The sequence below is a fragment of the Pseudonaja textilis genome, chromosome 3 (assembly GCF_049901715.1).
Source record: "Pseudonaja textilis isolate UNSWEBS1 chromosome 3, rPseTex1.2, whole genome shotgun sequence".
NCBI classification, from domain to species: Eukaryota; Metazoa; Chordata; class Lepidosauria; order Squamata; family Elapidae; genus Pseudonaja; species Pseudonaja textilis.
In genome coordinates this window covers 146,170,236-146,196,419 of record NC_141992.1, presented here as the reverse complement: position 1 = coordinate 146,196,419, position 26,184 = coordinate 146,170,236, and the positions used below count along the sequence as shown (strand labels likewise).

Below are 26,184 nucleotides of genomic sequence, written 5' to 3'. Positions count from 1 at the left end.
AGACAGGAAATCTAGTCCTGCCAAGAATGTAATAAGGGTTAATGGAGAGGCAGTTTCTGTAAGCAACACCAGAATGTTTCCTTCCTGCCTTCTTTACAGGATTAGGCCAGTAATTTCTTCTAACAACTGGTTCTCCGAACTGCTTAGAATTTTAACAACCGGTTCTAGTGAATAGGTGCGAACTGGTAGAATCCCACCCCTGAAGGTAGGGTAAATAAATATATTATTTCACAACTCAGTGAATTCCTGCAACCTAGTGAATGCTTGGTTGAAGAAAACTATTATTTTGTCACTGCCTGCATAGAACTTGGCAATATTACATGTTATATAGCATTGTTACTACCTGAAAGCAGCATCAAGATATAGAATTATCTTGCTGCTGCTTGGGTGGGTATTTATGCAATAGTGGTAAAGTGAGGCTAGTACAAATGACTCAACAATGCAGACAATGGAGAATCATATGCTTTCTGTATGTTTAGAGTCACAGTAGCATTTTATCTCCGAATAGGGAATCTTGCTGTATCGGCCTTCAAGGAGAGTTGAGGAAAGGATCTGATATCATGCCAATAGTATTTGGGTACTTAAAGTTTAGTTACTTATTGTCAGAGTATATTCATGAACTGGAATAGAGCTTGGTAACAAGGTTAGCCAATGAATTGGCAAAGCAACTAAATCATCCAATGAGAACTGTTTGGAAACTGAAACTAGAAGTAGCCTAGGCTTGGCTCTGTGTTAATCTCTGTAGCTCTGAAGCTATGTTGAGCTCTGGGTCTGTCTATTGAAAATGAAACTGCTTCTCTCCTCTGCTGTGTATAATGCGTGCCTGTTGAACTAAAGTGAATCTGATGTCTGTTTTTGAGCTGAAGCTGAGTTGCTGTTCTGCTCTGCACTTGTAACATGCTACTGAAGTTACTTGCAACATGTTTTTGTTTGAGTTTGCTCCATATTGGAGAAATCAGCAACTGGTTTATAAAATATACTTATTATGTTTCTAAAGATGTTAAATAAAGCACCAGCCATCTTTGTTTATTTTTCTGGAGCTGAATTAACACTGCAAAAACTCTGAATACATATGTCCTAGGGGAGACAGAATATCTGTTGGATTCATTAGCAATAATGGTTAAGGATCTAGTTAGATCCAAGTGGCACCCCATCTGCTACACATGGTTTAATGAGTGCTTTGCTCTGGTCAAATCCTGTGCTGAGTAGAAAACTTGCAGGGAAAAACCCAAGGATGAAATTTTAAGTTAAGTGCTTTTTTACATGAGGTCTGAAAATAATTTCCCATATTTAATTCCATAATTAATTCCATCAGCAGGGTTGAGTGCAAAAAAAGTCTGAGCCTATGGTTGAGTATGTCATCCACATTCTAGCTTCAGCTTTCATGGGGCTCATCTCTAATCTCAGGGTGCAAATTTGCTCAACACCTTTCTCTGTTTCAATCACAGTGGTAAGATGGCCCTGGGAGTTTCATCTTATTTTGATTAAGGTCCCTTCATAAAGATGAAGTAAACATCAGTAAATCAAGGAGACCTCCAGTTTTTCCCATAGTTTAAGTTGGGATATAAAATTAAAAGCTGCTTTGAAGTTTGTGTAGGCAGCATAAACGAAATTTGTGTTCAGGAGGATTATTATTTTTTTATGAGATGTGGAGTATTAGGTACTGATAAATGGTGGATCTGTCTTTTGTAAAATCAGTTTGTACAAGAATCGTGATGTCTGTCATAATGGCAGAATTTCTATAGTTTGGCTAATTCCAATGGAGGTATCCACGTAGAGTATGTCTAGGTGTATGTGACAGTACACAATGAATGAGCCATTTAACGTTTGGATGTTAAAGTTATTTTTATTAGATCACATGAATAAAATGAGCAATTCTATACATTATAAAAAATGAATCCTATTAAGTTCAATTTTAAATAAAAAGGCTTTCATTGTTGAAATGTCAGTTTCAAGAAACAAGTCGTCCTCACTTAATGACCATTAATAATGACCAACATTCAAAGTTACAATGGTGCTGAATGAACGATAGTTACAAGTCCTCGAAGTTACAACTGCTGTTCCTTTGGTCAAATTTCTAGCATTTGCCAACCTTCTCACATTTAGGATTGCAGTGTGTGCTTCAATTCCTCCTGACTATCTCTCCACAAATCTGTCCTTTTGACTGCCTTACCTGCTGCCTACCCTTGCCTTATCACACATACCATCCCCATTTTCTTCCTCCTCCTCCTCTTCTTCTTCCTCCATCACCTGGCCAAGGTAGCTTCCTGAGGTGGGGGAAGATAGTCAGGCTGGGAGTTGAAGTGGAGGCAAGCCCAGCAAAAGAAAAGAAGCATGTGGCCTTTACCTGACAGTGTGGTCACCCTTTGAGAGTTGTATGCAATGAAATTTCATTTTAATGTATGCTGATTAGTGTACATTTAAAGTGACAATAAAGTTAAAAGTTATTCTAATGATTGCAACCAGGACTACTATAACTGCTGTCATTTAGCATTGCAGTCATATGATGTTCTGTCTAACAACCACTACAATATTCTGGTTCCAATTAGCATTATTAAGTTAGGACTATCTGTTGCTGAATGGAAAGCATTAAAGAAAAATATTTCAACATGCTCTCTGTTTATGTTGAACCCAATATACAGTGAATGTGAGGCTAAAGTATTAGGTATGTACACTGCCTTAAGGTATACTTCAAAAAGGTGGGAACAACAACAACAACAACAACAACAACAACAACAATAGCTAAACACCCACATTTTGGAATTATTCCTTAATAAAATTATTGAACATATGTTGATTGTTGTATTATTCTCTCCCTCTTTTGTAAGTATTAATGAAAAATATGTTTTCAGTTCTATTTGCCTGGCCCTGCCTGTTATTATTATACAGTATATTGATAGCCTATTTCTTCAGCAGATGGAGAAAAACTTTGTGGGAATTAGTAGAATGGCTGATATTGAAATACTCAAGATGAAAGTTAAATTTGTACTTTGAGTCAAGCTTGGCTGTCAATAGAACAAGCAATTCTTTTTAAAGCTAAAAAAGCCAATCTCTATGTCATGTTAATTTGTGTGATGGATAACAGAAAGATATGCTCTCTTTATTTTTCAGTAGACTTCCAGAATACATAAGCTATTTGGTGTTGCTTCCACAACAAATTTGCCATTTTAGACATTTTGACAAGCACTTTATACAATTTCTAAATCAAGGCTGTGAAAATTGATAGGGATATCTGTTTTATTTCCAAAAATTCTCTTATAAAAAATAAGTAATTGCATAAGTCAGAGCAAGTGGGTTGTACACTCCTACAGTGATACACTGTTACTTTACAATTAAGTCCACTCTGGTGGATGGAAAAGATTATAATGAAAATAGAGGGGGCATTATTTGTTTATCCTGCTATTTATAAACAAGACTATGTTCTGTATCCCTTAATTTTAAGGTAACAGAGTTACACAACATCAAAAACATAACCAGACTGCCTCGAGACACCAAGAAGCATGCAGTAGCTATTATCTTTCATGATAAGACATCAAAAACATTTGCCTGTGAGTCAGGTAAGCAGTTATTACCATATCTTTAACTTAAGTAAAATTTGCTACTTATGAAACAGTACTTCATATGGATTAAAATATATCATTCATCTTTATAGGAATGTGCCATGACTGTTTGTTTGTTGCATGATAGGATCGTATATTTCCCTCTTTCAGTATTTTTAAAGACCTTCTGTTCTTATTTATTACTTACCATTTTTGTTAGTTTGTCCCCCAGGTGGACAAAACATCTCTTTCAAATTTCCAGTGCAACTTTTAGAGCTGTATAAACATTGCTTCAGGGAAGCTATAAGTGAAGCAGCAATGTGCATTTTTGTTGGTTGCTAAGCTTGTTACAGGCACGTGCTAGAATATTAAAAATCCCATGTAAGAGGAATACAAAGAACTGTTCTAATGCCAAGTTAAATTCACATTCAGTTTCATTTTATTTGTGGCTACTTTAGTTTTCCAATATTACAAGCCAAGTCATATAATTCCTGAGGAAAATCTTAAACATTTCTCATTGGAGAAAACACAGTATTCATTGGAAATAAATTATACTATAATAGTCTCTTGCATCACTCTCTCGTTCGCACTCTCTCGCGCTCTCCCTCCCTCTCCCTCTCCCTCTCCTTCCTTCTCCATCCCTCCTCTCTCTCTCCCCAGTGGATGGATATATTTCTAATGGACAGCAGAGGCCTATAGGTGATAGTAATAGTTCTTTCCTCTTTTGGTCCTTAATCAGAACTCTTTTTGTTCTTCCATAGAATCAAAAGCATGTTTCCAATCATGTTGTCCAACTATTGATTCCCTTCTCCTTCATTAATTCTAAAATTAAGCTTGTTGGCTGTCACCATATTTTGAGGACACACATAACATTGTTTTATTATGCACTTATGTGAAATTGTACTGGCTTTTTTAGGATCTAAATCTGTTGTCATTTAGCCTCATTTAAAGTGCTTGTGTTGTAGAACTCTATTTCTCACATTTCTATGCTGCAGTAAGCAGTGTACAACAAAGAAGAAAGATTAACAATTGTGGAATATTGAAAAGCAAAATACATAATGCAGTGGCACAAATAAACAGGATAAATATCAAAACCTATTCACCTAATGTTGTACCTCAGAACTAGGTTTTCATTTATTTGAAAACCCATTCGAGTAAAGCAGTGTTTCTCAACCTCTGCAGGTCGAAGATGTATGGACCAGAATTCAATCCAGTGACTTGTATGTCAAATACAGTGTTGGGAATAAAGCGTTTAGCTCCCATCTCATATATTGATTGCCCATAGAATGTTTCTTTATGTTTATTTTATTTTGAAATGTGGTGAACAAAATTATATTGAATTATCCAGCCAGTGATGCATTATAGAATGTATACATAATAATGGTATGAAATACACCAATAGTATTTTGGTGTATTTTTCACAGCAGCTGAATTTTTATAACTACTCAGCTATTTACTATAACTCAGTATAACTCATATTCATTCAGATTCAACATATCACATGTTATGTCCCTGGACCTTGAAGAAGTTCCCACCCAGGTCCGTTCACGCTGCAGGGGCAGCTGCCCCTTCTCATTGGCTGGGTTTCCCCAGCAGCCTGCTATAAAAGCAGGCTGCTGGGTCCAGGCCTTTCGCTGTTCGCTGCGAGCCAGTTCCAGGCTGAGCAAGCACGTTCAGTCCTTGTAAATAAACCTTGTTGCACTAAGCCCTGGTTCAGCCCCTTATTTCCCATACTTAATACTGGCGACGAGGATGGGATGGCTACCAGAGGCAAGCTGCAACGCTGAATCACTAAAACGCTGATCCGCAGCCCAGAGAGAGAGCGATCAGCCAAAATAAGGGCAACGCTGACCGCAACCCAGAGAGAAGCGATCAGCCCGAAATGAGAACGAACGCTGAATCACTAAAACGCTGATCCGCAGCCCAGAGAGAGAGCGATCAGCCAAAATAGAGCAAACGCTGATCGCAACCCAGAGAGAAAGCGATCAGCAAACAAGCTAGTGAAAGTGAGAAGCGCCTGTAGCCGCTTGTTAGCATAAGCTACAGAGGAAGTGTAACGCTGCGAGCCACAGCCGCTCGTGCCGTTTAGGCGCGAAATTCAAACAGCTGTCAGCTGAAGCACATTCAAATACAACACAGCGTTGTATTACGAAATCGCTAACGCCCACACAGGCGCGAATTTCAAAAGATGCTGCCAACGACCGTTGCAGTCTAAACACCTTCTGATCCCCAGAGAGAGAGAGAAGGGAATTGCGAAATTTCCCCAGAGCTGAAGTCACTTGCCTAGCACAGGCACTAAACCTCTACTGCTACCCCAGAGAGAGAGAGCACTTGCCTAGCACAGGCACTAAACCTCTACTGCTACCCAGAGAGAGAGCGTTTTCCTCAACAGGTTAACCAGTAGACCCACAACATGAACTCCAATCCAGCCTTCCCAGCGTTCAAGCCGGATGAGGAGAAGTGGGAATCATACAAGAATCGGTTTAATCATTACATCGACGCCATTGGATTGGCTGATGCAGGGGAACACCGAAAGAAAGCATATTTCCTGACCTACTGTGGAGCCATCGTCTTCGATACAGCCACAGCTCTTGTGGCTCCACGTGAGTTAAAGAATGTCCCCTGGACAGAACTGTTAGAAATCCTTACTAACCACTATTCTCCTAGACCTTCACAGATTGCCAGACGCTTCACCTTCAGAATGAGGAAGCAGGGGGACAAAGAGAGCATCAATCAGTACATGGCTGCTCTCAGGACTGCAGCACTCCATTGTGGGTTTGGCAGCTATCTTGATGACATGCTCCTAGACCAGCTGGTCTGCGGGGTCAAGGACCTGCACCTACAAAGACGGCTGCTCGCCAAAAAAGACCTTAACCTCGCTCAAGCCATCGAGGAAGCCCTGGCAGAGGAGCTGGCATCTCATTCAGCCACCGAGATCCAAGGTCCTGTCACCAAGCAAACAGCAGTTCCCGTCCACTCAGAAGAGGTGGTCAACGAGGAAGACCCAAGTGACGAGGCCGACATTCACCGCCTCACAAACGCCAGGCGCCTGCAGGCAGGAACCAGACAAGATAACACCGGGCCATCCAAGCACATCACCCTGTGCCTTTCCTGTGGTGGACCTCACCTGAGGACCACATGCAAATTCAAAGGAGCCACTTGCAACAACTGCCATAAGAAGGGGCACATTGCAAGAGTATGCCAAGCCTCACACAACGTAGCACAAAGGGCATCTTCATTCGCACATGCCGGGCCCCAAAGGCAAGTATTAAACTGTCGCACACACCTCTGCGCTAATCACACTTGCTATTCTATTAGTAAAATCTCTCTTTCCGTCTTATTAGAAGGTAAACCTTGCAACATGGAGGTTGACACGGGGTCAGCGCTCTCCATTATTTCCTGGAACACCCTCAAGGAGCTTCAACCCAGCCTATCAAGAAACCGACTCCAGAAGTGCCAGCTTAGCCTAAAGGACTACCAGGGAAGACCATTCCTGTAATCGGCAGAGGCAAGTTTTTTGTTAATTTTAAAACCTTTAAGGGCCACCTACCTCTAGTGGTAGTGAGCGGCAACCTCCCTACACTTTTGGGACTTGATTGGTTTCCCCACCTCGGTTTAGGGCTAACAGGAGTCCATGCTACCTCAACCTCTGACACGGACTCCCTGTTTGCTGATTACTCAGACGTATTCAGTGATGAGTTAGGGTGTTATAACGGCACCCCTATCTCATTTTCAGTCGATCCCCAGGCAGTCCCAATTCGGTTAAAACCTCGCAGAGTTCCATTCGCCATTCGGCCTAAATTAGACCTTGAATTAGATAAATTACTAAAACAAGGGATCCTGGAGCCTACAGACTTCGCCAAATGGGAGACGCCCATCGTCACACCCTCAAAAAGATGGTAGCCTGAGAATTTGCTCAGACTACAAAACCACAATCAATAAATTCTTGCAAGTTAGCGCTTATCCAGTACCCGTCATTCAGCATTTATTACATACTTTTGAACCTGGCACTATCTTTGCCAAATTGGACATGTCTCAAGCATATCAACAGTTCCCTGTTGATGACCAAACGGCAGAACTTCAGACTATTGTCACCCACAGGGGTGCCTTCCGGTGCAAGCGTCTCCAGTTTGGCGTAAGTGTTGCCCCAGGCATTTTTCAATCCCTCATGGAGTGGATTTTACAGGGCCTTCCTGGAGTAGTACCCTACTTCGATGACATCTTAGTCTCGGCCAGGAACAGACCCCAACTCTTCCAGAGAGTTCGAGCAGTCCTAGAGAGGTTCAGGCAGCATGGCCTCAAGTTAAAAAAAGAAAAATGTGCCATTGCCACTAGACAGGTGGACTTTCTGGGTTATAAAATTGATGCCTCAGGCATTCACCCCCTGGAGTCCAAGGTTAAGGCAATACACGAGGCACCCACTCCAACCTCCAAAGCGGAACTGCAGGCCTTTTTGGGGCTCTTGAACTTTTACGCGTCGTTCCTGCCCCATAAAGCCTCTGTGGCAGAACCCCTCCACAGACTTCTGGATAAAAAAACGGTTTGGCATTGGGGACACAAAGAAGACTCCGCTTTCCGCACAGTCAAGTCGCTACTCACATCAGAGGCAGTGCTTATCCAGTTTGACCCCAACCTTCCATTAGTACTGGCAGCAGACGCATCTCCCTTCGGAATTGGGGCAGTCTTAAGCCACAGGCTCCCCAACGGCCCGAGGCCCCTATCGCTTTTTCCAGGACGCTCTCTGCAACAGAGCGCAATTACAGTCAGATCGATAAAGAAGCCTTGGCAGCTGTTGCAGCGGTGAAGAAATTTCACGAATTTCTCTTTGGCCACTTTTTCGAGCTAGTCACGGACCACAAACTGCTCTTAGGGTTACTAGCAGGTGACAAGCAGACCCCTCAAATTCTGTCCCCCAGAATGACCAGATGGACCCTTTTCCTAGCAGCATACTCGTATAGACTCGTGCACCGCCCAGGTAAAACATTGTCCCACGCAGACGCCCCTCAGCCGCTGCCCCCTGCCTGCCCCAGCTGAAGACCCTGCCCCGGTCAACGCCATTTTTGAAGTCACCCAACTGGACCTCCCAATCACTGCCCTTGATATTGCCAATAAATCCAAAGCGGACAAAACGATCGCCCAGGTACTGGACTGGGTGAGGAGGGGTGGCCAGGCAGTGACATTGAAGCTAAATTCACTCCATTTAAGACCCGCTTACAGGAACTGTCGAGCTTACAGGGCTGCCTGCTGTGGGGCACTCGAGTGGTCATCCCGACATCTCTGCGTACCCGAGTGCTGGAGGCGTTGCACGAGGGCCACCCGGGCATCGTCAGAATGAAGGCGTTGGCGCGAAGCTACATTTGGTGGCCCGGCCTCGACGAGGACATCAACAAATGGGTAAGCTCCTGCCATCCCTGCCAGGTTTCCCGTCCATCCCCTCCAATTGCCACCCGCACCAAGTGGGAAAGTGCCAACGCACCCTGGTCCAGGATTCACATCGATCTTGCGGGCCCATTGCATGGCAAAATGTTCCTCGTGGTCGTAGACTCTTACTCAAAGTGGATTGATGTGGCACAACTATCCACGACCACTTCACAAGCAGTCATCAAGGCATTGACTCGCCTGTTCGTTACGCACGGTCTACCAGACTCCATTGTTTCCGACAATGGTCCCCAATTCAGCGTCAACCGAATTCAGTCGCTTTACGCCAACCTGGGCATTCGTCACATCTTCACAGCCCCTTTCATCCTGCCAGTAACGGGCTGGCAGAGAGAGCTGTTAGGACCACTAAAGAAGCCCTGGCCAGGTTCAACAAGGATGACTGGCACCACAAACTATCCTGTTTCCTGTTAAGCCAGCATTCAACCCCTTGCACGGTAACCAACAAGTCCCGGCCGAGCTTCTGATGGGCAGACGCCTGCGAACTGTATTGGACAGGCTTCACCCACATTACTGCCCTGAATCTCCTCTCGCTTCCACATCGGGAGTAGGCATTTTGTCTTGCAGGAACCCGTGTTCGCGAGAAACTTCGCTGGCGACCCATTGTGGATCCCGGGAGAAATCGTAGCCATCACAGGACCCAGATCATACCGGGTTAAGCTGGAAGATGGCCGGGTCTGGAGATGACATCTGGACCAGCTTCGAGACGCCAGGGCACCCTCAGCCGCGACTGTGGGCACAGACCGGTGAGAGTCCGCTGCAACTACCACACAGCAACATCTACCCCGATGACCTGCTAACACCTTCAGCCGGACCAGAGAATCCAAATGCTGACTGCGGCGACCTAGCGTCCAACCCATCCGAGCCAGACGGCGTGAGGACACTCCCAGCGTCCAGCCCTTCTAGCCCCGGACCTGCTCCGACCGAGGGTGGTACTCGGGACTCATCATCAAGCCAACAGTCACCGACGGACTCTGATCCACCAAACAGCACACCAGAGTTGCGCCGCTCTGGACGTCAGCACAAACCTCCCGTATACCTCAAGGACTATGCGTGTTCGCATCTGGGGGGAAGGGGTGTTATGTCCCTGGACCTTGAAGAAGTTCCCACCCAGATCCGTTCACGCTGCAGGGGCAGCTGCCCCTTCTCATTGGCTGTGTTTCCCCAGCAGCCTGCTATAAAAGCAGGCTGCTGGGTCCAGCCCTTTCGCTGTTCGCTGCGAGCCAGTTCCAGGCTGAGCAAGCACGTTCAGTCCTTGTAAATAAACCTTGTTGCACTAAGCCCTGGTTCAGCCCCTTATTTCCCATACTTAATATCACATATTTTGGATGGGATTTTACCGGTGTGTTTGTTCTCCAAGTATTAGGAGTCTTCATAATCCCTAATTTTACTCTCATCAAAAACTAAAGGTTATTCACAAAAGTGACTGCCTCACTGCTCCCCCTTGTGGGTTCTCTCTTTTTATTTTATTTATTCAATTTTTATAGTCACCCATCTCAACAAGTGACTCTGGGAGGCTAAAAAACAAAAACAAATAAACACAATTACAACAATACAAAATTTAAAACAGAGCAGTCGAGAAATATACCCTATAATCACTAGCACAGCCAAGAAATGGCTTCCTGAATATACTCAAGGCCCTGTCATTATATCATTCTGTGCAGATATTGCCAGTTATATGTGCACACTCATATATAGACAGCTGGATATGGCTTTAGAAATAGCTTTGCCAGCCTTCCAAAAGGAATAGCTTGCTTATATTTCAAGGAAGAGTCCTTACTTTGCACTAACATGATTTAAAATTCACCTCTTTTAATGCTTTACATATATACATGTCTTATTAATACCAAGGGTTTCAAGACTCTAAGAATATTAAACTGCAGACAAGCTTCAAGGAACAGTGAGAAATGTAGTGTCACAAATGCATATTGTGGTTCAACTGAAATATAGAGGTATAACTGAGAAAATTGTATGAAATTGTAGTACAACACCAAAAAAGGATTTAGATCCTTAAATTAGAACCAATTTAAAGGCCAAAAATACGGGAATGAGTATTTGAAGGCTAAATCTAGTGATTGGTTTCCTTTCTGCCTTAAGGATCCTGCCAATTCCATGTTTATTTGTTTTTTAATTTAGAGCCAAGCTTAATCAGCAAATGGATCTTAAACAGTTTGATATTTCCACATGATTTCATAAAGAGGCTTCATAATTAGCCAAGAAGAAAAGGAAATAAAAAGAAAAGATGATATGAATCATAAAAACATGTAAAGAATAAAAAGTCATCATATTTTCAAGTTGTAGAATATGCACAACTATAAATGCATTATTCATAGTGTTGCAATTGTGATAGTTAATAATTAGTCCTTACTACAGACCTTTTGTATTTATTTAAAGAGTATTTGGCTTTACATTAGAAGCATCAGTTATATATCTTTTTCATAAAGACAGTAAACAAAACTGTGTCATGTACTGTATAAGCAATTAATAACAATAATTATTTAAAAGAAATGCAATAAATAAAATAAATTTGGCTGTTTTTCTTTTTTATTATTATTGTATTATATCCTTATTATAAATTTCTGGGTTCCAAAAATATTGTTCCTTCTGTCAAATCTTCCTATAGTTTTATAAACAATAATATTAACTTCAAACTCTTTAATTCATATCTTTACAAAACAGACCAGCACTTTCTGGTTTCTGTCCAGAGCATGGTATTTTTCTTTTACAAACTATAGTTTTTATACATAAGTTACCAGGTTCTGTTTTTCTCTCTCGTTAGCTGAATAGCATTGTGAATTTGTTTTTAAACACTGGATGTCAAAATATTAACCTAATAAATAAAAGCAAGTTTGTAAAAACATTTTTTTCTTTTTTCTCTTTTTAAAGTTTTATTTCGTTTACCACTTAAGAGTGGTTATAATCAATAGTTATTTCACAAGGAGAAGGGGTTGAATTCTCTAACTGAATTCTCTATTTGGTTAAGAAGTGGCATTATATAATATTTTTGTATTTTAACCCTTTAATTGCTAGTAATGTAGCAATTAAAAAACTAAAATACACTTCAAGATTAGGGTTTGGATGCTCTGTGAGGTACCCTTTAAAACATAGGAGGAAGTAGCAAAAACAATATCAGATCAAGAGTTGGAGTTAAAAGCTTGGGGGCGGGGTCTAACATAATAAGGATTAAAGCAACGTTTCATTAACCAAATTACCTTTGGGCTTATTGGTGTTCCAAAAATTCCATAGCTACTTCCTTGTATTATGCCAGTAAAATAGAAAAAATAGGGTATACAGTGCATGGAACCATACAGGGTATAAAATGCCTCTACAGCATTGTTGTATTTTTCTTGAACTGTCTTTGACATTGAAAAGCCATTTGTTTTCTATATTGTTAATACTGTCACACAAACAAGAATAAGTAAGCTTTGGTAAAAGTCTTGGATCTAATAAATTCCAAATAAAAGATTGTCAGAAAAAAAATAGAACAATGTTACATAATTCTTCATATAAGCTGAGAATGGTGAATTTGTTTTTATTCATTAATTCATTCCATTTACATCCCTCCTTTTGTTTGTGATAGAATTTTTAAGCAATGTAAAAAATGCATATACAGTAGTCTTCCACTTAGGACCATCGTTGAGCCCAACTTTACTTTTGCTAAGCAAATTGTTAAATGAGTTTTGTCCCATTTTACAACAACTTTTTGCTACGATTGCTAAGCAAATCACATGTTAAGTGAATTATGTGATCGTTAAGCAAATCTAGTTTGCCCCTCTTCATTGACTTTACCTGTCAGAAGTCATTTGGGAAGGTTACAAATTATAATCACATGACTTTGGGACAGTGCAATTGTCATGAATACATGCTAGTTATCCAGTGCCCAAATTTTGATCATGTGACCAGAGAAGTTTAACTATACTGGAGGAGGAGGAGCCAGATGAAAAGTATCTCTCCCATAAACAATATGGTGGGACATAATTCGTAGAAACCTATACTGACCCGTCGTTTGGGTCTGTTTGATATTATCATGGACCATGCTAAGTGTTGGACTTCCTGAACATCTGGTGACAAGGGAGCCACAAGATGCTAGACCGTTGATTGAACAACCAGAGCTAGCAGCTGCAGGAGTACAAGAAGAAAAGTTGCTTACGCATCACAAATACAGTAAGAATTAAAACAAAAATAAAATAATGATTTGCTATTACAAATCAAGTTCAGTAAAAAGAGGGTATCTGAAAACAAACACATCAGTTTTGGAAATAATAATGTCCAGAAGGAGAAATAATTAAACAGAGACTAGCAGATCAACATTGTTTTATAATACAAAAAATATAAATATATTTTTAAAAAACATTGCTGATGAATTTTTAAACCCAAATTTTACAAATAATATGATTATGAGCATAATTCATAACATTGACTATGTTTAGAATGTTTCATTTATATTAACATTTAAAAGAAGCCTTGAGCTGAAATCATGATGACATGCAATTTTCTTAATAGTATCCAGGTAATGTTTTCTAATTGCTTTCTTCCAAAATGTTGTATGTTTGTATACATATCTTTTCTTTTTTTCCCAGTCTGGCATGCAGCTCAGAAATCCTCTGGAAGTCCCCATAAGTACAAGCCCAGGCCAATTCAGCTTAACTTAAACCAAGGTTATTTGGGAAAAACTACATTAAAAAAAAAAACGTAGCTTATTGGGTTATATCAGGAGTGACATGCTCCAGGTGTTTCCTCAGACCAATCTTGAATAGTCATTGATCAAGGATGATAAAAATTGTGGTTCAGCAATTTCTGAAGAGTCCCAGAATCCCTGTCCTGGAGCTAATTTCATGAGGGTTTTATTATTTTTTTAAATCTATAGGGTGCTTTACAATTCTATTCTGTCTTTTCTATGAAATACATATTCAAGATGGAAGTGCCCAAAGAAATTAAAGCTATGCTACATTAATAACAACTGATGTTTGGTAGATGATACAGAAAACAAATAGAGATATTTTACTTAAGTTCAAATTTTAAAAAAGAGGAAGGGGATTTCAATACATCTTGCAGATCTATTGCAAATGAATGTATCACATCTGGTAGATATATCTTTTTTCGTGTTAGTTATCCCAGTTTATTAATTAGAATACTCTTTGGCAGCTGGATCAAGTGAATTTCAAATACGATTAGTTTAATCTATTTTTTAAAAAAATGGGGCGTCACCATATTTCTCAGCAAAGTCAATAATTTTTACCCATCACTTTGACTAAAATCTATAATGGTCTCAACATTGCGGCTGCTCAGATTTTATTGCTGACCTTTAAAAGAGCAGTCTACCAACATTTCACAGTATTTGTCAATATTTATTAACATTATAGTGAAACTATTGGTCCACTTGATTTTAATGCTTTAAAAATGTGGGTTTAAAGAATTAGCAAATGGCAAATCATGCTCTGAAAATGGTATACAGAAATTCAGAATAGATACTCTTGTGTTGTCTTGACTCTGTTCAATTGTTTCATTAGCACTCTTTTGTTCTTTCATAAAAATTAGGAACAGTGCAAAGGATTTTGGCATGATCTGCCCTCACACCTGATTTGTTAAATGAATAGTTGCCAAGGATGAGCACAATATTGTTGATTTCCTCTTTTATAGGAGCTTTCGAAAACAGTGATAGTGATATAATGTATTAGCTTTCAAAAGGCTTATTTTAAATGCATGACTTGAACAGTTTTTATATATCAGAACCTTGAGCATTGATTCAAAACTGCAAAATGTTTTTACATAAGCCATTTCGTTCAATATATTCTGTCTTGGGATCTGTCTTTGGTATATTAATTTTGGTGGTTTTTGTATTGTATTGTCCTAAAATTCCATTTTTCCTGTTATGACATGATAAACATATACATTTAATTAATTTTTCTATATTGTCAGTTATTTTTTAAAGCCAGGATTTTTCCTAATTATTTTGAGAAAAAAATTTTTTTTGCCTGCTTACTTTCTTTTATAATTAATGGGACTTTCTGGAGACATGGTTAATGGAGTTCTGCTAACTAATTTGCATTTTATTCCTGGTTTAACTGGAATCTTAAAATATCCATGAATTGGTCTTCAGTCACCCTGACCTTTACATTTAGATGTTTTAAAATTTTAAATAAAATTATTTTTTTATTAAAAACAGAAAAAATAAAATAAAATAAATAAAAACAGAACCAAGAAGTTTTTCAGTGTGTTTCTAAGCACATTTATAGTGAAAATCCTAAGATTTTGTAGAGACTTTCATAGGAGAGTGAGGGTTTATCCCTAATTTGGGTGAAATGAGAGTAAGGTCGTGTCAAGGCCAAAGCCCAGAGACAACCCACTGAAATCCAGTCAAGTCCAGTTTTTTTATGTGCTTGTGCATAATGGACAGAATTTTGCCAAATTAAAGCTATAACCTTCTAAGACAGTGGCCCCCAACCTTTTTTGTGCCATGGCCCGGTACCAGCATCACAAAATGATCCGCAGCCCGGTACTGGCATCAGCACACATGACAAGGCAAGGTGAACCGAGCGACTGGCCAGCAAGCCGTCCCCCGTTTCTCCCCGCCACCTTCAACTCCTCCTTTGTACCTTTGTCGATGGGCTTTGCTTCGGGATGGCTTCGGGACGGTCACTCGGCTCACCTTGCCTTGGGTGCTGAAAGAATCTTCGGGCCTTAGTTTCATTCAAAGCCCCCCCTTCGATGAAACTAAGGCACGAGGATTCTTTCAGCACCCAAACGCTGCTTTCCAACCGGAAAAGCTCACCCGGAAGCACTTTCTCATCAAACAAGATGGCGGCGGCCAGCATACTGGTGGCCCGGTAGGAAATGTTCCATGGACTGGTACCGGTCCACGGCCTGGTGGTTGGGGACCCCTGTTCTAACATACTAGATGTAACCTAAGAAATTATATCTAGGGTATGAATACCCTGAACCTCTTCCCCCCTCCCCAATTGAGCTCAGAGCTACATGGTTTCTTAATTCAGGTCTTTGTCTAGGCTCTTATTTATAATTCATACTTTTAGAAAACAGGTAAGGGTTTTCTGAACTATTCAGGAGAAAGCAAACTATGGAACATATTTTACATTGGGGTGTCAAACTCAAAGCCTGCGGGCCGAATCCGGCCCATAGGGTACTTAAAACTGGCCCATGGGGCTGACCTGGAAATAGCAAAGAACCACCCTGTGGTGCCTCTGGTAGCCAAAATGGGGCATGGGAAGCCAGCCCCCCCCGCCCCATTTTGGCTGGCAAGGTGCTGCAGGAGACATCGATCCCATCTCCCTCCCCCCAAATGGCCCATGGAGGAGAACCACAATGCTGATCTGGCCCTCAAAGAAATCCAGTTTGATACCCCTGCTTTACATGGAAAGAAGAACACATATATGAAAATAAACAAAATAATATTTTTGCTAACTTGTTAACAGATTTAAATTCTATTTTATTTTATCTTGAATATGTACTCTCTATTAATGTGTGTTGCAATTTATATTTATAATTGAGAGCCTTTTTAGTGGAGATAGGTAAACACAAAGACAGTATTCTATTTGAGTTGTTTTACAGAACTGTTTCTAGCCTTGGGAGAGGAAACAAAGGATTCATTACATTTTTTTTCCTGAATGGTAAGGCTCAAATATAAGGTGATCCCTACAAGAAAAAAAGGCCTGAATATGTAATGCTTCTATTCTGATCGTTGACCATCTGGGCCAGGGGTTGCCAACAGGGATGGGTTTCTACCAGTATTGTCCACCTCTGTAGAACTGGTAGCTCTGAAGAGCAGCAGACATAGAAACAGTTCTATGTCTGCTGATGTTTTTGCCACCTGCCCACCTGACCTTTATTTCCTGATATTTTCAACTTCAGCTGCCATGTGAGCCACAGCTGCAGTTAAAAAAGCAGGAAAAAAGGGTTTTTTGAAAGGCTGCTTCTCTGCATGCAGTATGCTGATGACGATTTACAGGCACGTGCCGGCAGTGTGCAGGGAAGCACATCGTAAATCACCGAACCTCGTAAATGACCGAACTGGTAGTTAACCCTGTCGGATCCCACCCCTGATTGCCAACCTTTTGGACCTCAGGGACCACCAAACTCATAATTTTAGATCCCAGGGACCACTAACTGGTTCTGTGGGTGTGGCCTAATTTTTGGGTGTGGCTTGGTGGTCATGTGACTGGCTGGGCATGGCTTGTATGTAAATATTATAAATATTTATATAAATATTAAATTTTTTATTAAAAAAGAACAACTTTTACCCAAAATCAGGCAAAGCAGGCAGACAGATTGAGTTGCTCACAGAATCAGATTCATTCAGAAATCTATCTATCTGCCATTGGCTAGCTCAGTCTGTCACATAAAATTTGCTAGCAAGCAAACTCACAAAATTAATTCACAACATACCATGCATGTAAATATTGAATTTTTTATATAAAAAAAGCAATTTTTACCCCAAATCAGGCAAAGCAGGCAGATTGAGTTGCTCACAGAATCATTCAGTGATCTATCTATATGCTATTGGCTAGCTCAGTCTCTCAAATTTGCTTGCCCTGAGTCTGCATTGAATTTGCTTGCAAGCAAACCTTCAGTCCTAAGGGAGGTTCAGCTGTACTTAAAGCGAAGATCTAAAGACTAGCTAGAAAGCAAAAATTCCAACCATTTTCTGCTTCCTAGCTAATCTAAATCTCCTGGCAGAGCAGAAGAGATGATGGTCGGAAAAAGGAAAAATACCAATTTTAGCAGGCAACTTTGCCAGGTAAGGAGTGAGTGGGCAGGGGGAGTGTTCCTATGGGCCATGTGGACGGCACAGCCTTGTGTTTCTGCACAACCTGGATTAATTGCTTTGGGGGGGCGGTGCTCTGGGGAAGAGATTTCTCTGTGGCCCACCAAAATTTTATCACAGTCCACCAGTTGGCGACCGCTGATCTAGGCCTTATTCTATAGCACTCCATTTTATTTTTCACTCCCTTCTTCCCTTCCTGTCTTTTCATAGCATGATGTCCTATTGCAAATATGTATTGTGCTTTTAAACTTTGTTTTGTAGGTTTAGAATTGTTCCCTTATAAGTGTGTGTTTATTTCTTTTAAAGCTTTACCTGCAATCCCCCAGGCATGCTAATAACTCTCTCCCGTTTCTCAGTAGCATTATTTTGACTATATTGCCTTCAGCACAAGAGCTCACCATTAGATAAGCTATTGTATTGTGTATTAGAATTAAAAATTCCAGTCACTTTAGCAGACTTTCATCCAGTAAAGGATGCTGAATCTCAGAAAAAGTCCCCAAATGATTAATCTATTTACAGCTGCCTGTACTGCAAATACAACATAAATAGCCAAATGTGAGTGAAACCAAACAGTGACAGAAAACAGAAAATGAAAAATAGATCTGGTATTTCAGGTTAGATGCAGTAAATTACCATGTTATTCAGTGAAATCTCTCCAAACCCAGAAACTCATACATCATCTGTCAATAGCTTAAATTCCATATATAAATTTATGTCATTTTTGTGTGTTGTCTCTAAATGTGTATTATTCTCAGAGGTGTCTTGAAGTTGTGGGGTCATGTGACACTATTCTATGGGTCCTACTTTTACAAATTTCTTCAAAGAGTTAACCTACTTTCCAAATACATGCAAAACATTGTCAAGTGCTGTTTTCCCATTTTCTCTAATATGCTCACTTCTTGGCAAAATAGTATTTTAGATGAAAATAATTACCTAAGGTACTGTCATTTTTAAATCAGTGAGCCCATGTAGATGTAAACACATTGTGCAATACTGGTAAAATATCCATTGGGATTCATATACATTGTATTCATGTTATATTCTGATTTTAGATTTTAATGTGAGAGGTTTTCCTATGCTTTTAAAAAAAATAACTCTGTAAATGCCTAATTGTACCCCAATAAAGCTCTAACGTGGAAAGTTTGTTATATACAGACTTATCCAAGGTCAGATTTATATTCATCCCTGTTCAAAGAAATTGTCAAAAACCAATTTTATACTGAATCCAGGGAAAGATTTTCTGTAATGCTTGACAACTCATGTATAAGGTGACAAGAATAACTAGGTTTAAATGGAAAAAAAAATATTTAGCCGAAGATGATGAAGACCAGAATATTGCAGCTAAACTTCTTAGTGTCATGGCCCATGTTCAAGACTCAGTTTCTGAGTCTAAATCTGGCCCTGAAGAAGCTGCTCCAGGTGAATCTCTGAATCTCAGGGAGCACAAAGCTGGGAATCCTACCAGGATGAACAAACACAGTTATCATCTGAGCAACTGGAAAAGTCAGGTGAGGATGGTGTAAGATCTCCTAGCTTCCACATCGGACAAGAGAAGACCGCAAAACACTGAAATGTTCTTAGGTTCTTCATTAAGCAAAAGAGTAAGCTTTCTGACTAATGATACTAAAAGGGAGAATATTTGTAGTTAAGGGTTAACACGAAGGGTCCTTGGTGCCTTCTGAACTTGCAGGCATTTCATTAACCAAACTAGGTAACTAATATTGATTATGTTATCTAGTTTGGGTAATGAAATGTCTGCAAGAAAACAAGCAAGTACAAGAGAGACCCTGGACCCGCCATGACCAGTGATAGCCAGCTACTGCTTTATTTAAGAAAAAGCTCTGAGTTAGGTTCTCTTTTGCTGAAACAACATCTGACCTTCAATTCATGTGTAGATTCTACTTTTGGGCATCTGATCTTTGACTTGGCCGACAACTTTGATCTGGCTTTCTGAAATTTGGAGCAACTTTAGACAATTATTTTGCACTTGTATTTCAAAGCAAACTTTTCAAACAAGCCTTTTATTCTTCTTGCATTCTTTTGCTTCATTGTTAACTCTTCAGCTTTAAAGTAAAACTGATAATCTCTGAGTAACCATGTTTGTGGCTGAAACCTGAAATAGCATACTCAGTTTCCAAAGACTGTATTTTTAAAAGGGCAAAAATATCAACCTTGAAAACTAAAATTTAAAGAGGATGAAAGAGGATTTAACTTGAGCTGTAGCTGTAGCTTAGTTATTGAGGCTTCCTAATTGGGGAACAGAAGATTTGGATGGTTAGAACATATTGTGAGAGTATTGATTTCTCACAGCACTGAGAATGTATCGATGACAAAGAGATTCAAGAAGAAGAAAATAGAATTTATATTTTCTGACTTCATCAACTATGCAGCCACAATCTCCAGAGCCTTTGTTGAACCTCTCTTCTTCCTTCAAATAGCTTCTTAAGAAGAAATAATGTTGCAAGTCCACAATCCCATAGTTCTGCCTCCTTCAAGATCTCAGTTTGTGTTGTCAGCTGCAAGAGTGGACAAAGACATCAAACACCATCCCCATTGCATATCGCAGACACAAATAAAAAGAACTTTTGCTAAAACTTATTTATAAAATGAGGAGTTGAAATTCCTAGAACCCCTTGGTAACATCTAAAGGTCACAGTATTTTTGTCCTTGGAAGTGCCACTTCTATGCCCAAAAAAGTATATGGTCCAGCTCAAAGCTGGGAGAAAGATGCTGGAAATAAAATGAAGGCAAACTGCAACAAAGGAGGTCTCTTTATCTGGCAGAAACTAGTGACAGCAGCATGTTTCTGGGATGGCTGACAAAATGGGGGTAAGAGTAGGTGAGCTTTATACATTCTTTGGGGTTTTGTGATAGAGGTGCCTGTTCCTGTGCAAGAATATTCCTTTAACATTTTTAAGGCTGTTGCCAGATTCCTATGGGGTCATGTAGGGGTCATATCTGGCTCTACAGGCAAAAAGAGAAATGCAAATCCTAGGATTTTTCTTTGTCTGAGCTAATCTTCTTAGTTTTGGCTCCTTGCCTATTGTGTTGCTTATTTGGAATCTCTGGCTGCTCTTTGCTTATGAATATAGTGGACCAGCTTTCTGAGTGGATATAAAATATCCATTTCTAAAGACTAGCCTCTTCAAGTTTTTGCTTGAGGCTGCTCTCCTATAGCAGGAAGACTAGGGCTGCTTTCTGCCTTTAAGAAGCTGTCTCTCCTGTTATCCTTCAGGGGAAATATTCTATCTGCTACTTTTTAATATTAAGAATAAAGAATATTTTATTCTAGGGAAGGAGCCTTCCTACAATATGTGACCTGGACCCTTGCCATAAAGGGCTTTAAAGTAATAATCAACACCCTGAATTGGACCCAAAAGCAAACTAGCAATAAGTGCAGCTTGTGCAATAGTGGTGTGACATGCCCCCCCCCAATGCTCCCCAAGAACTGCCCGCATGGCTGCATTGTGCCAGCTATAGCTTCTAAATATTCTTCAAGCGTCACCTCACACAGAATGCATTGCAGATGTGAGAGGATCAGGGCCTGAGTGACTGAGCACATATGGACATATAGCAGAAGTTGAACATGATACAGAAAGAGGAATAATAGGTACTGGTGCTGGAGATGAGGAGAGTAGGTCCCACATTTAATTAGCAATGAGTGTAAGAAAGTCTGGCCAAGGCACATTGGGGACAATGTTAGAGGAGATTGGTGATCCACACGTTTGTGTAGATCCCTTCTAAGCCATAAACTCCATATTTGGGTCTAAGAAGTCAAATATTTATGTTATTTTAAAACCATGTCAATAATCGGTAACATTACACAGGAAATGGCTGGATGAAAAGGCCTATACATGAAACTGGCCTTTTGGGACAGTCTGTGGATTCTTTTGATAGGCTAATCATCCCATTGACTTGCAGTGACTCTCCTGGAGCTTCATTGCAAAGCTAGTATTGGAGTCTCTCTTACCTTTGGAGAAGAGGACTTCAGTGCCAATGCTTCTGGTGGAGGAAAGAAAGTAGTGGCCTGGAGATTCGTGTCCTCAATATTACTTGTTAATGTTTTTCTTAAATTTATTCATTAACCATTAAAAAGAGCAATAGCAAGCAAAAGGAGGGAAAAAATAGCTTGTAACAAAATACAATAATCAGCAAGTGAATAAAGGAGTTACTGTGATGATACAGTTAGTGTTAATTTTGTTTATGATAAATTATCCATAAAGCACATTATGCAGATTAAATTATTTTAACAATGTGAGAAAGGATTTGAGTCTCTTGAGTGATATTCCAAAATCTCCACTATTTGTTATTTAAGAATAAAAAAATGAAAAACTACTAAAAATCTTCTAGATAATTAGTTTCTTCCTCTTTGGTCTATTTCAACTAATGCCCAATATTTATAGATATTTAACGTTTTGTGATTTCAATTCTTTATTTTGTTGTTAAAAATCATACTCTAAATACTTACATTTGCCTTGCTTGCTGAATATATATAGCTTATATGGAAGCCATTCTTGCTTAAATTGGGTTAAACTTCTGTTATGAATATGTGCTGTAAATTTTGCCATTATTATGCATTCCCCAAGATTAAGTAACATGCCTTCATTCAGTAATATTCCTCTTCCAATTTTCTACACACTGGATCTCCACTTTGGAGCAGATGGAACAATACAGAAGGCATGTGTGTTTATTTACTTATTATCTTTTTATGCTGCCCATCCACGCTATAAGTTGATTCTGGGCAGCTTATAGGATTATTCTTTATTATCTAAGAGCAGTTTTTATCGAGCTACACATTGTCATCATTGGGATCTCTGAAATGGCAAAGGACTTTATAATGATCCATCAGAGAAACTGATGGATCTTGCTGGTTTCCTGAGTGTGCTTGAGAATATCTCAATGATAAGAAATAAAGCTCTGGTTTGTATCTGTTTGAGCTCTAGTAAAAGCAGATTGCCAAGCAGAAAAAAATGGTTTTCAAAGGAGGTCCAATAAATGAAGCAAAGGAAAAGGTCTTAGATTAACGGTGGTGGGTAAATCACAATGAAAAATACCAAACATTGGTAAGGAGATGGGTTTCGGACTACATGATGGTAAAAAGCATGATGAAGCAAGTTTATGCATCTGCTTTTATTGCATCTTCAGATTCCTCCGAATAAAATTTGTTCCAGGTATTCTGAACTATTTGGGGAAATGATAGAGGAGATCCATCAATGCTATAATATTTTTGCGTATTTCACAAAAGGTTTGGCAATTATAATTGCTTTGCATGGTGAGAAAACTATGGGGAGTTTTATATACATTTTTGAGGAGACTTGATTTAGATTTTTGGGAAGATTTATATTTTGACTATAATCATAGTATTTGGAATGTGTACCAAGAGACCAATAACAGTAAGCTCTTTGATTAAAGGAATTATTCAAAAGTAGAAGACAAAAATCTATATCTGATTTGCAGCAATGAGTTGTACATTCAGTATGTTTAAATGAATAGTAAAGTAGTTATACTAATTATATTTAATGTTATTTTATTTTTAACTATAATAAAATTAAATAAATTAAAATTTTATGCTAGTATCTGATATTAAAATTTAAAGTTTGGGCCCCAACAATAACTCATTTGTTATTCTTTTTTCTTGTGTGAATTGTTTAATCCAGTAACAAAATGAAACCTACCTTGTTTCTCATATAATAAGGCCAGGTCTTTTTTTTTTTTTTTTTGAGCCCCCCCAAAATGGCTAGGCCATCTTTTCGGGGATGACTTAATTCCCCCCCCTTGCATCTTCGGGCGGGCGGTGATGGCTTGGATGTTGACCTCGGCATTGGTGGGGCACTTCTTATCGGGGTCAACGCAGGCAGCACCATATCCGGGTGTGCAACAAAAATACTTCCTAATGGCAAGCCCCCCCCACCATTCCCCCCATTTTGCATGTTTTAATATAGGCCTTAATTTGGGGGGGGAGGGGCTTAATTTCATTTCATGCCTATAAAACATGCTGGGACTTCCTATTGGGGGAGGCCATATTGTTGGAGAAACAGGGTAGACATATGAGTTGAAGAAACAAAAAAAGTAACTGAATAAAATAAACATTTTCTAATAAAGACACATGATATCAAAGAAGATTGGAACAGGAAAAAAGGAACAGTCACCAGTCTTTTTAATATTATTCCATAGTAGTGGATTCCTATACTGGGCAGGAGGTTGCACTAGATGATTTCCAAGATCTCTTACATTCCGTGACCAAGAATTAAGTTTTCAAGAATTCATGGGGTGGGAAGTGAAAGCATCCCTGAAAACTGAATGAAACTTCAGAGGTTCGATAATGAGATCTAAGAATGATTAAGTGAGGGACAGTATTTTGCCCTACCTTCAATGACCTTTCCATTGGACGCTTCAGTACAAATTACCTATGTAATACTGGAAAACAATAAAGAATTTTCCTCTCCTTGTCTTGGAAAATACAAGAATTTACATTCCATAAGATGCTTCACTAATATTCGAACTGTCTGTGATTATGTTCCATTTCCCATAGCACAATGCAGAATCCCAGTGGCCACAGGTGACTCTTCCCCTGTACTCTAAACCATGGGGCGCAGCTTAGTTCTTAGACATTCAAATTAATTTCCCAAATTTCCCAAATATTTATTCTGTTTTACCTGGGGATGGAATTGATTTTGTGAATGGAGCAACTCTTATTTCTAGATTGAATATAGCAATTCTAAGGCCAAATCCTTTTCTAAGATCAGATAACAATCTGCTTTGCAATTTTCCAAGCATAGTTGATCCAGAGATCTTCCTATTCTTCCCATCCCAATTTTCTAATCATTTTATCCTTACATTTTAACTCCTTTACTAAAACTGTATTCACAATATTAAGTCTGTTCAATAAATATGGAAAAAAATTGAACAAATGTCTAAAGCATATGAGTTAATGGGGCTCCAAATTTGTCTCCATTACCATACCAATTTGAGACTGAACCTCCTGAATATAGAGAATTCTTGAAAACCACTGGAGATGTAGTTGTAGCACTGAAACTTATTTCTTCTAACAGCTCACTGAAATTCTTTGTTAAGTTCCTTTCTAACATCTTTTATTTTCTTGGCTTTAGCTTGTTTTCTTTTCTTGGGAATTTCCATATATTTTCTGATACCCAGAGGTTTTTTCCACTTGATTTTTTTTAACCCTAATCCCTGTAAATAATATTATCCTATTAATAACATTCCTGGTGCATTTTTTTTCTTTCAGAGCTTGAGGCAGAAGAGTGGTGCAAACATCTTTGCATAGAATGTCTTGGAACTAGACTTAATGATATAAGCCTGGGTGAACCCGATCTACTTGCCGCAGGAGTTCAAAGAGAGCAAAATGGTATGTGTTTAGTAATCTACCTAACATACTTCAAAATGAGAAGCTCGTTTGTCAAATTGTAGAGGTTAGGCCTATTGGGATATTTATGTTGTATATAAATAGTTGATTTTACTAATGGGTACAATTCAGATAAGCTCAGTAAGATTTATTTATTTATTGTTTGTAAATTTTATTTGAGTTTTCACAAAGAGAAAAAAAATACAAATAAAACATCTTTTTTGAAAGCAGCATAATCCTGGGTTACATTTCTTCATATAGACACATATTCAGGTTCATGCTCATTTTTATATTCTATTCCATATCTTATTACTATTTTACATTTTCTGCATAGATTCTCCCCTCTTTTAATTTTCTCAATTTTATTTTAATTATCTCATCTCAATTCAAATCATTATATTTATATTTTTTGTCTGCTCTGTTTCAATTATCTATTATCTTTTCTCATTAAACAAAATTTCTCCTGTAATTACTGATTGGAGTATGACGCCTTTATATCTTTTCCCTAAAGTAACATTCAATATAATACATAACTTCCATTCGGATTCTGCTTGGTACATTCTTAAAATACACACTGTATTCTTAAAAAAAGAAAAAAAATATAAATATATGTAATTAAAACAACATTCCATTCCAATTCAATTCTATCATTAATATTAATATCCATTACAGTCTTAACATCTTTAACATTACTCTTCAATTAAATATCATACTTCTATGAGAACAATTATAAGCTTTCCATAGTTAATTCCCCCCCTCTTCACTTATATTTTATAAAACATTAACTAATTAAAATGTTCCCGTTCCTTCCTAATTCAATTTTCTCATTTATTTTATTTCACTTATTTTATTCACAAGCATTTCACTAAATTACACTAACTAACACTAACTTCTCTATATCTTGCTCCGGTCCTTTGTAACTTCTTTTCCTTTCCTTCTTCCCTCTCTTCTTCTCTCTCCCTTTTTTACCCACTTGTCTCTCTACCTCTTTTTCTCTCTTCTGTATTCCCCCTTTCTGTTGCTTTCCAGTATTATACTTATTTTTCGAATTATTTTTCTTTTCTTTG

The 26,184-nt window shown here is 38.9% G+C and overlaps 1 protein-coding gene across 3 annotated transcripts in view; it reads left to right on the top strand.

The window, feature by feature from the left end:
- DOK6 (docking protein 6) overlaps positions 1 to 26,184 on the top strand; it is a 229,426-nt gene that overhangs the window by 140,873 nt on the left and 62,369 nt on the right. For all 3 annotated transcript variants that reach the window (XM_087931024.1, XM_087931022.1, XM_026699162.2), the window contains exons 3-4: positions 3,443 to 3,557; positions 25,001 to 25,120. In XM_087931024.1, the coding sequence (XP_087787150.1) occupies positions 3,443 to 3,557; positions 25,001 to 25,120 (235 nt within the window). The remainder of the gene's footprint in view (positions 1 to 3,442; positions 3,558 to 25,000; positions 25,121 to 26,184) is intronic.